The sequence below is a fragment of the Colobus angolensis genome, unplaced genomic scaffold (assembly GCF_000951035.1).
Source record: "Colobus angolensis palliatus isolate OR3802 unplaced genomic scaffold, Cang.pa_1.0 Scaffold28, whole genome shotgun sequence".
NCBI lineage: Eukaryota > Metazoa > Chordata > Mammalia > Primates > Cercopithecidae > Colobus > Colobus angolensis.
In genome coordinates this window covers 4,907,866-4,918,667 of record NW_012116043.1, presented here as the reverse complement: position 1 = coordinate 4,918,667, position 10,802 = coordinate 4,907,866, and the positions used below count along the sequence as shown (strand labels likewise).

Below are 10,802 nucleotides of genomic sequence, written 5' to 3'. Positions count from 1 at the left end.
TATATATATATATATATACACACACACATATATATGTGTATATATATACACATATACACACACACATATATACACACACACAAATATATGTGTGTGTGTATATATATATAATATCTCAAGCACATATAGACATACAGGTAATACTCATGCACCAACCATCCAGCTTTATAGAATCTTGGTTATATATTCTTTAAATTAAGAGTAGAACACTATAAAGACAACTAAAGCCCCTGTTCACCTCTCTAATCTCATTCTTTCCCTCCCAAAAGCAAACATTTATTCTAAATTTGTGTTCAGCAATCCCATGCAAGTTTTCATACTTTTACTACGTTTGCATGAACCCATAAGAAATACAAAATTGCTTCACATGCTAAAGTCAATATAAATAGTATCCTATTTCTTCTGCAACTCATTTTTTGTTGTTCTATATTATGTCCTTAAGATTAATCCATGTTGACTGTCTAGCTGAGGATCAGCAAATTCTCTCTGTAAAGGGCCAGATAGTAAACACTTGAGGTTTTATGGGCCAGTGTCTGTTGCAACTACTTCACTTTGCTGTTGCACAAAAGCAGCCAAAGACGATATGTAAGTGAATAAGCTTGCATTCCATAAAAATTTTATTTGTGGACACCAAAATTTGAACAGTTTTCTTTTTTTGGGGGGGGAGGGACAGAGTCTCACTTTCTCACCCAGGCTGGAATGCAGTGGTGCAATCTTGGCTCACTGGAATCTCCGCCTCCCAGGTTCAAGCGATTCTCCTGCATCAGCCTCTTGAGTAGCTGGGACTACGGGTGCGTGCCACCACACCCAGATAATTTTTGTATTTTTAGTAGAGATGAGGTTTTGCCATGTTGGCCAGGCTGGTCTCGAACTCCTGACCTCAGGTGATCCACCCACCTCAGCCTCCCAAAGTTCTGGGATTACAGGTGTGAGCCATCGCACCCAGCCTGCATTCACTCTTGAGTACACTCTGAATGGTCTTCTACTGATAATCACTCTATCCAAACTGTTCACTAAGCATTAGCCTCCAGCTTGCAAAGACCTTGCAGTCTTCACCTTGATCTCTCAAACAGCAATGTGAGATTATGACATATATTATACATCAGTTTTCGTCCACAATTCCTGGCTCATAACTTCCATATCCCTTGTTGCAGTCAACAGAATCTCGAACCTTCTCCTGTCTTCCTTTTACCTTACCAGGGTAGGACTCTAATCTGATTATGGGTCATAAGACTCTCATTCAAATCAGAGAGGGTCCTACTTCATCCTCTGGAGGAAGGAATGCTGCACAAAGAGGCCAACAAGGATCTGAACAGACAGGCCTTGCTAGGTTTAGATCACATCCTTTCTGTCCAATCACATTTCAACACAGCTGTCCAAGCTTCAGTCAGGCCTATCCAATGAAGCCTCCATAAAATGCCCAAGAAGACAAGGCTCCAGAGCTTCTGGAGAGCTGAACAAGAGCTCATCCACGCGCTGGGGGGCGTGGCACACCCCATCTCTAGAGGGAAAGAAACTCCTGTGCTGGAGATCCTTCCAGACCTTACTCTGTATCTCTTCAATTGGCTGTTTTTTTGTATCCTTTAAAATATTATCTGTAATAAATTGGTAAACATGTTTCTCTGAGTTATACGAGCCACTCTGGCAAATTAATCAAACCCAAAGAGAGGGTTATGGGAACCTCAACTTGAAGCCAGTCGGTTAGATGTTCTGGAGGCCTGGACTTGCAAATGGTGTCTGAAACGGGGTAGTCTTGGGGACTGAGCCCTCAGCTTATGGGATCTGACCCTATCTCTGGGTAGATAGTATCAGAGATGAATGGGAGGCCACCCAGCTGGGTCCCAAGAAGAACTGATTGCTCGCTTGCTGGTGAGGAGAAATACTACACATTCTGTGTCACAAAAGTCTTCTGAGTCTATTGTTGTGCTGGTGTGAGAGCACGGGGAAAACACAGGTTGGGTTTTGCACTCCATACCGGTAGCTGCTTGTTTTCCTCTAGCTTTTTGGCAGCGCTTTCTCGGGTTCCTTTGCCAGCTCTCTCTATCCAACACCAGTGTCAGAGTTCTTGCCCCAGGCCTGCTTCTCACTAAACACACTCAGTTGGCATCCATTCTACAACTTTAGGCACCATCTAGAAAGAGATGACTCCAATTTTTTTTTTTTTTTTTTTTTTTTGAGATGGAGTCTCACTCTGTCGCCCAGGCTAGAGTGCAGTGGGGTGATCTCGGTTCACTGTAAGCTTCACCTCCCAGGTTCACACCATTCTCCTGCCTCAGCCTCCCGAGTGGCTGGGACTACAGGCAGCCACCACCACGCCTGGCTAATTTTTTGTATTTTTAGTAGAGACAGGGTTTCACCATGTTAGCCAGGATGGTCTCGATCTCCTGACCTCGTAATCTGCCTGCCTCGGCCTCCCAAAGTGCTGGGATTACAGGCGTGAGCCACCATGCCCAGCACGACTCCAAAATTTATCACCCCATCCTAAAACCTTATTTTTGAGTTCCAAACTCATTTATAATTGCCTATTTGATTGAATTATTCCAACACCTCCCTTTCTTACCTTGCCATCCAATCCACAACCATATCCTATAGATCCTACCTCTAGAATCTCTCCCAAAGATTCTCTTTTGTCTATTTCTGTGACCACCACCCAGCTAACACCATCTCTCTCCTAGCACTGCACCAGCCTAACTAGTCTCCTGCTTCTATTCCTACTCCTTCTTCTTTCCTACTTCTTTCCTACTTCTCCTGCTTCTTTCCTACTCCATCTTCTCATGAAAGGTACCTTAATAACAATTAGATAACATCATTTTACCACATAAAAACCTTCAAAGGCTTCCCAGTGGACTTAGGGCAAGATCCAACTCTTAACCATGGCTTAGAAAGTTATAAATGTTCAATCTCTGATTTCATCTAGGGCGATTTTGCCTCTTGCTGGAAATATTCAGGCCACACTAACCTCCCTTAGGCTCTTCAAACATGCTAAGCTCTTTCCTACCTGAGGACTTAGCAAGGTGATTTCTCTGCATGGACCACCTCCCAGACACCCCACCCTGCCTATCCCTCACCCCACACCTCCTGCTCCAGCAACTCTATGCACAGGTGACTCCTCTGCTTATGAGCCTCCTCTAAAGAAAGGTCTTCCCTGGCCCCCAACCTGAAGCTCTCTCTTTTATCTCTCTCAAATGTTCAATTTGTTACTTACATCTTTTCTTTAAAAAAAAAAAAGAAGAAGAATTTTCCATGTTCTACTAAAATTAATTAACAAAGACTTAGAAAAAGCTTTTCTTAAAATTTATTTTATTTTATAGAGATGGTCTCTTGCCATGTTGTCCAGACTGGTCTGGAACTCCTGGGCTCTAGCGATCCTCCCACCTTGGCTTTCCAAAATGCTGGAATTACAGACATGAACCACCGTGCCCAGCCCTAGGAAGAGCTCCTCATTTGACAATTACAACTTGGGTCACAAATTACAATTTAAAATCATTTTTCTGATAAATGTTATTATTAAGTTATTATTTACTTATTAATATTCTTCATTTACACCAAAATCATAATAAAAGCCAGTTCTAATATAAAAATAATGTATTCTAGCCAGGCGCGGTGGTTCAAGCCTGTAATCCCAGCACTTTGGGAGGCCGAGACGGGCGGATCACGAGGTCAGGAGATCGAGACCATCCTGGCTAACATGGTGAAACCCCGTCTCTACTAAAAAATACAAAAAACTAGCCAGGCGAGGTGGCGGGCGCCTGCAGTCCCAGCTACTCGGGAGGCTGAGGCAGGAGAATGGCGTAAACCCGGGAGGTGGAGCTTGCAGTGAGCTGAGATCCGGCCACTGTACTCCAGCCTGGGCGACAGAGTGAGACTCCGTCTCAAAAAAATAAATAAATAAATAATGTATTCTGTAAGGGTATCACCAAGACAATGCTGGGATTATAGCCAAGCTAATTCTGAAAGAACTAAAAAACTAGAAAGAAAACCCACACAACCTAATGAAGATCGATCTTCATAGTTCCTTCCATTAACATGGGAATAAAACGTCTAAAATTTTAGGGCTAAAAGACCTTTTGAGATGTTCTAGCCTCTTTTCCTTATTTTTACAGATAATAAAAATGAATTCCAAAAACGGTAAGTGACTTGCCTAAGGTCACACAGCTGGGCAAAGAACAAAATACATTCCAAGGATCCCAATTTGATCCTACTATATTTCCTCATTTTAGCAAATGCCTCCACATAAGAGGGTTTACAATGTTCAGTAATTAATTTAACACATCTAAGTTCTGTAATGACATTTAACCCTGACTTTCTTATGATTTAGACAGATGAGCTTCTCGTCTTAATAAAAGCATGCACCTATTTCTAGCCTTATAGAGAGTAAATGAAATAACTTACTTGGCACGCGAGGGTCTCACATGAATTCTAGAATTGTGACGAAGGCTTAACATATTTTCATGTTCTACTTGCTTGACCTGAGCTTCAAGTTTTGAAATCATTCTAATTCAAAAGCAATAAAGATAAATTAAGTACATTTCAACAAATTTAAAATATAGCTCAACCACAGTTTATTTAACAGGTCTTCCTAAAAAATGGGTGGTTAAAGAGTTGCAAGTCCATGGCCAGGAACAGTGGCTCACCCCTGTAATCCCAGCACTTTGGGAGGCCGACGCAGGTGGATCACAAGGTCAAGAGATAGAGACCATCCTGGTCAAGGTGGTGAAACCCTGTCTCTACTAAAAATACAAAAATTAGCTGGGCGTGGTGGTGCGCACCTGTAGTCCCAGCTACTCGGGGGGTTGAAGCAGGAGAATCACTTGAACCCGGGAGGTGGAGGTTGCAGAGAGCCAAGATCACACCAGCCTGGCAACAGAGTGAGACTCTGTCTCAAAAAAAAAGAGTTGCAAGTCCACAAACCTTTTTCATAGTAAAACATCACCATTATTTAAAAAGCTAAATAGGCCAGGTGCGGTGGCTCACGCCTGTAATCCCAACACTTTGGTAGGCCGAGGTGGGTGGATCATCTGAGGTCAGGAGTTCAAGACCAGCCTGGCCAGCACGGTGAAACCCCCATCTCTACTAAAAACACAAAAATCAGCCAGGTGTGGTGGCATTCGCCTATAATCCCAGTTACTTGGGAAACCAAGGCAGGAGAATCAGCTTGAACCCGGGAGGTGGAGGTTGCAGGGAGCCCTCATCACACCACTTCACTCCAGCCTGGGCAAAAGAGCAAGACTCTGTCTCAAAAAAATAAATAAATAAAACAAAAGCTAAACAAAAATCAGTGACTATAAATAGAAAAACAGAAAAACAAATACATTAAAACTCTACAAAGGAACATTTCCCATACAACTGAATAAAAAGGAACAAATGGACTTAATATCACAAGTTATATAAATTTGACTACAGATCAAAACATAACACTTTTTATAAATAAAAATAAAATTGTCAAATACACTGCATTCTAATGTGTTTAATCCTAATATGTATATAACCATGCATATAATAGGTAGCACTTTCACAAACGAGGAAGCAGGCTTAACTTCCAAAAACAGAGCTTTAAAAAAAAATTAAAAAAAAAAAAAAAACCCTTTCTAATTTTTAAAAGAGGCCAAGGCTAAAATATTGCAAACAACCTACAGGTATTTCACCTGATTTGTGCCATGTTCAAAATAAAAGCCTATTTTCAAGTTTACCAACAGGAAATAACTACTCTGGCCAACTGACTATTTTAAAGATATCCTGGCATTCATGCTGCTCTTTCTTCCCCCGCTTTAAGAGATGAGGTCTTACTCTGTCACCCAGGCTGGAGTGCACTGGCATGATCATTGCTTGCTGCAGCCTCAAACCCCTGTGCTTAAGAGATGCTCTTGCCTCAGTCTCCCAAGTAGCTGGGAGTACAGGTGCACGCTGCCATGCCTGGCTTGTTCTTTTAAGCTCTGTGTATGACTTCATCTTACCTTTCAAACTCGAATTCTTACCTACTTTGATGCAAGGAAAGTTTGAGAAATAATAGCTCTAACAAGGCTGATGTTTTATACCAATCTGATAAGAAAGTTATCACTAGAACTGAATGAATAACAGAAGAGAGGCAGATGAGAAACCTAGACAGCATTTCTGTTCTTCTCTATGAGAACTTAAGACTGCAGTAGAATTTCTAAATAAGGGATATTACTTATATCCAAATACAAACATAAAATTTGCTTTTGAACCAGTTTAAATATTTCTCTTTTCTATCTTTCATTTTTTTGGGGGGCGAGGGCAGTAGGGGGGAGACAGTCTTGCTCTGTCACCCAGGCTGGAGTGCAGTGGCATGATCTTGGCTCACTGCAACCTCCGTCTCCAGAGTTCAAGCGATTCTCCTGCCTCACCCTCCTGAGTAGCAGGGATTACAGGCATGCACCACCATGCCCAGCTAATTTTTGTATTTTTAGTAGAGAAAGGGTTTTGCCATGTTGGCCAGGCTGGTCTTGAACTCCCGACCTCAGGTAATCTTCCCACCTCAGCCTCCCAAAGTGCTGAGATTGCAGGCGTGAGCCACTGCACCCAACCCAGTTCAGATATTTCTAATCATTTGCAATAGATACCATTTACGATTCTGTCCCTACCTAATTAAACAAATCAGATCATTAATACAGTCTCCAACCAGGTCTTTCTGAAAGTAGATGACCATAATTTTGGTGTTAATGTTGTTTTCTTTTTGAAGCACAAACATAATTCCGTGAACTAGGCTGCTTCTTAAAAGTTCTTTCCAGTGGTTAAATATCATTTGGATTTTAACCTATGCTGAAAAAAATACATAATGTTTAGGAAAATATCCACCTCTGAGGCACAACCACCAATACCTTTTAATCACTTAAAACATCTTGTTTGAAACCAGGTGCAGTAGCGCATGCCTGTAATCCCAGCACTTTGTGTGGATGAGGCGAGAGGATCACTTGAGGCCGAGAGATTGAGACCAGCCAGGGCAACGTAGCAAAACCCTATTTCTAAAAAAAGTTTTTAAATATCAGCCAGGCTTGCTAGGCTCCATGGCTTATGCCTATAATCCCAGCAATCTGGCAAGCCGAGGCAGGCGGATTACTTGAGGTCAGGAGTTCAAGACCAGCCTGGCCAATATGGCGAAACCCTGTCTCTATCAAAAATACAAAAAATTAGCTGGGTGTGGTGGCGCACTCCTATAGTCCCAGCTACTCAGGAGGCTGAGGCAGGAGAATTGCTTGAACCCAAGAGGAGGAGGCTGCAGTGAGCTGAGATTGTGCCACTGCACTCCAGCCTGAGTGACAGAGTAAGACTCTATATCAATGACAACAACAAAAAAAAAATCAGCCAGGCATGATGATGAGCACCTGTAGTCCCAACTATTCAGGAAGCTGAGGCAGGAAGATTGCTTGAGCCCAGGAATTCACAGTTAACCTAGGCAACATATTGAGACCCTGTCTTTTAAAAAAAAAAAAAAAAAAGACAGAGAAGAAATCTTGTTTGGCTAAAATGAAATGTATTTCCATGTCAAGGGAAAATTAAGATAAAACTAGTTCTCAAACTGTTTAAGAATCCTCAAGAAAAAATTCCTTCTCATCATGTTCAATACAGACACATAAAAGAACAACTGAGGTATGTGTACATTAGTAAGATAATACATTTTACCTTTTCAAATCAGAAATCTGAGTATATGCATCAAGCAATTTGTTCTCAGTTGTATTTAATGCATCCTATGGAAATAAAGGAGAAATTCAGATAACTGAAGACAAATATTCAGATGTATCATTTTAAAATGCATAAAAGAAAATGAATCTAAGGCTAAACCGACTAGCTACAAACCATACTCAGCAAGTAGGGCATAAACCATACAGCCAGGACCAACAGTTCAAGGAAAACAAATGAGAGGAAAGCACCGGCCTATACAAGTCACTCTGTGTAAGTCCCATGGGTAACAGATACAGCCCATTATACTTTGCTTAATTAGAAACAAACCAGTGTTAAAATCACTTGACTAAAACCTCAGAAGGATGGTAAAACAAATATTTTCAATGAGATTAGATATCATGGGATCTGCTCCTGAACCCTCAGAACGGTTTGCCAAGCTATGCAGGCCTTTTTGCTAAGCTTCAATAACCACAACCCTCCATTCTGTGCAACAGAAATACTTGGGCCCCACTTACACCATCGTCGAAGGATTTTACTGAATGCAAATACGTAAAGTTTTCATAAAGAATTCAAACATAATCGATAAACTCAACCCTACCAAAAGCTAATGCAGTGAAAATCAAAGCTTGATATTTAATCAGTATTAAATGGCTGGGTGCAGTGGCTCATGCCTGTAATCCCAGCACTCAGGGAGGCTGACACGGGTGGATCACTTGAGGTCAGGAATTGGAGACCAGCCTGGCCAACGTGGTGAAATCCCATCTCTACTAAAAATATAAAACTTAGCTGGGCATGGTGGCACACACCTGTAATCCCAGCTACTCGGGAGGCCAAGGCAGAAGAATCGCTTGAACCCAGGAGGCAGAGGTTGTGGTGAGCTGAGATCACACCACCGCACTCCAACCTGGGTGTCACAAAACAAACAGTATTAAATAATAATTTGCATCTGTATGGTACCTTATACTCTTTTGAACAATTTCATTTCAAATGCAATAGCCATTCAATAAATATTTGTTAGATGAATGAATCTAACAAACTTATCAGTTAAAAGGGGCAGGTATTTGAAAATAAGGATACTGAAACAGGATGAGCAAGGTTCCAGTTCCAACATCTACGGAGGGTGCACGAAGGGGTGCAAGGAGGAGGAAGAGTCAGATCCCTTGATTTCCAATCCAATGTTTCTGCCTCTGCATGAAATCTGCATGAAATCTAGAACATAAATGATTACCCCTTACCTTTACTCTTCTGTGTTCTTTTCCAAGGGACTCATACTCTCCTAAAAGCTACAAGGAAAAAAAAATACCACAAAATTCAACGTTTTTCTACCAACTGAGGTACAGTCTACAAAATAACTGCCTATAGCCTTCAAAAATGCCAATGTCATGAAAGAGAAAGGTCAATAGAGAACTGGTGATTCCATGTAAAGGGAATGGGACAATTCTCAATTTCTGGAACGGTTTCTGTACATTTGATATTATTTAATTATCAAATATTATTTAAATATCAAATAATATTTAAATAAAGGTGGATGTAGTGGCTCACACCTATAATCCCAACACTTTGGGAGGCTGAGGAGGGAGGATCACTTGAGGCCAGGAGCTGGAGATCAGCCTAGGGAACAGAGCAAGACCTTGCCTCTTCAAAAAAAAAAAGAGCTGGGCTCGGTGGCTCACGCCTGTAATCCTAGCACTTTGGGAGGCTGAGGTGGAAGGATTGCTTGAGCCTGAAAGTTCAAGAGTTCAAGGCTACAGTGAGCTATGATCGTGCCACTGCATTCTAACCTGGGGGACAAAGAGAGACTCCGTCTTAAAATAAAAATAGCTGAACATGGGGATACATGCTTATAGATTCAGGAGGCTCACTTGAGCCTGGGAGGTTGAGACTGCATGAGCTTGTAGTGAGGCTTGCAGTGAGACTGCACCACTGCACTCCAGCCTGGGCCACAGAACAAGACCCTGTCTCAAAATAAAATATTATACCATTTAAGTATTTTAAAAGACTAAAATTTGCATTGCTCTTTTTGGAACTATTACTTTTATTTTTTATTTATTTACTTTTTTAGATGGAGTCTTGCTCTGTCGCCAGGCTGATGTGCAGTGGCTCACCGCAACCTCTGCCTCCCCGGTTCAAGCAATTCTCCTGCCTCAGCCTCCCGAGTAGCTGAGACTACAGGCGCCTGCCACCAGGCCCGGCTAATTTGTGTATTTTTAGTCGAGATGGGGTTTCATCATGTTGGCCAGGATGGTCTCGATCTCTTGACCTCATATCCGCCCGCCTCAGCCTCCCAAAGTGCTGGGATTACAGGTGTGAGCCACCATGTTCAGCCTTTTTTTTGTTTTGTTTTTTGAGCTGGAGTCTCACTCCATCACCCAGCCTGAAATGCAGTGGCATGATCTCAGCTCACTGCAACTTCCACCTCCCGGATTCAAGCAATTCTCCCACCTCAGCCTCCTGAGTAGCTGGGATTACATGCATGTGCCACCATGCTCAGCTAATTTTTGTATTTTTAGTAGAGATGGCATCTGATCATGTTGGCCAGGCTTGTCTCGAACTCCTGATCTCAAGAGATCCACCTGCCTTGGCCTCCCAAAGTGCTGGGATTATAGGTGTGAGCCTCCATACCTGGCCTATTGTATATTACTTTTTGCTAAGTTAGTTCTACACAGTAAAAGCACAATGCCAAAGTCTTTATTTAAAAATATATATATGTGAGGCTGGGCACAGACGCTCACGCCTGCAATCTCAGCTCTTTGGAAGGCCAAGGTGGGTGGATCACTTGAGCTGAGGAGTTCAAGACCAGCCTGGCCAACATAGCGAAACCTTGTCTCTACTAAAAATATAAAAAGATTAGCTGGGTGCAGTGGCACCTGCCTGTAATCCTGCCTACTTGGGTGGCGGAGGTGGGAGAATTGCTTGAACCCAGGAGGCAGAGATTGTAGTGAGCCGAGACGGCACTACTGCACTCTAGCCTGGGTGACAGAGCAACAACCTGTCTCAAGAATAAATAAGAGGTTGGGTGCGGTGGCTGACACCTGTAATCCTAGCACTTTGGGAGACCAAAGCAGGAGGATCACTTGAGGTCAGGAGTTCAAGACTAGCCTGGCCAATATGGTGAAACTCCATCTCTACCAAAAATATTTTTTTTTGTTTTTTTCTTTTTT

At 42.2% G+C, this 10,802-nt stretch overlaps 1 protein-coding gene across 2 annotated transcripts in view; it reads right to left on the bottom strand.

Annotated features, from left to right (window-relative positions):
- Nucleotides 1-10,802, bottom strand: part of MPHOSPH9 (M-phase phosphoprotein 9) — an 86,447-nt gene that overhangs the window by 16,250 nt on the left and 59,395 nt on the right. For both annotated transcript variants that reach the window (XM_011948452.1, XM_011948453.1), the window contains exons 14-16: nt 8,877-8,924; nt 7,642-7,706; nt 4,393-4,494 (exon numbers count right to left, since the gene is read on the bottom strand). In XM_011948452.1, coding sequence (XP_011803842.1) covers nt 4,393-4,494; nt 7,642-7,706; nt 8,877-8,924 — 215 coding nt within the window. The remainder of the gene's footprint in view (nt 1-4,392; nt 4,495-7,641; nt 7,707-8,876; nt 8,925-10,802) is intronic.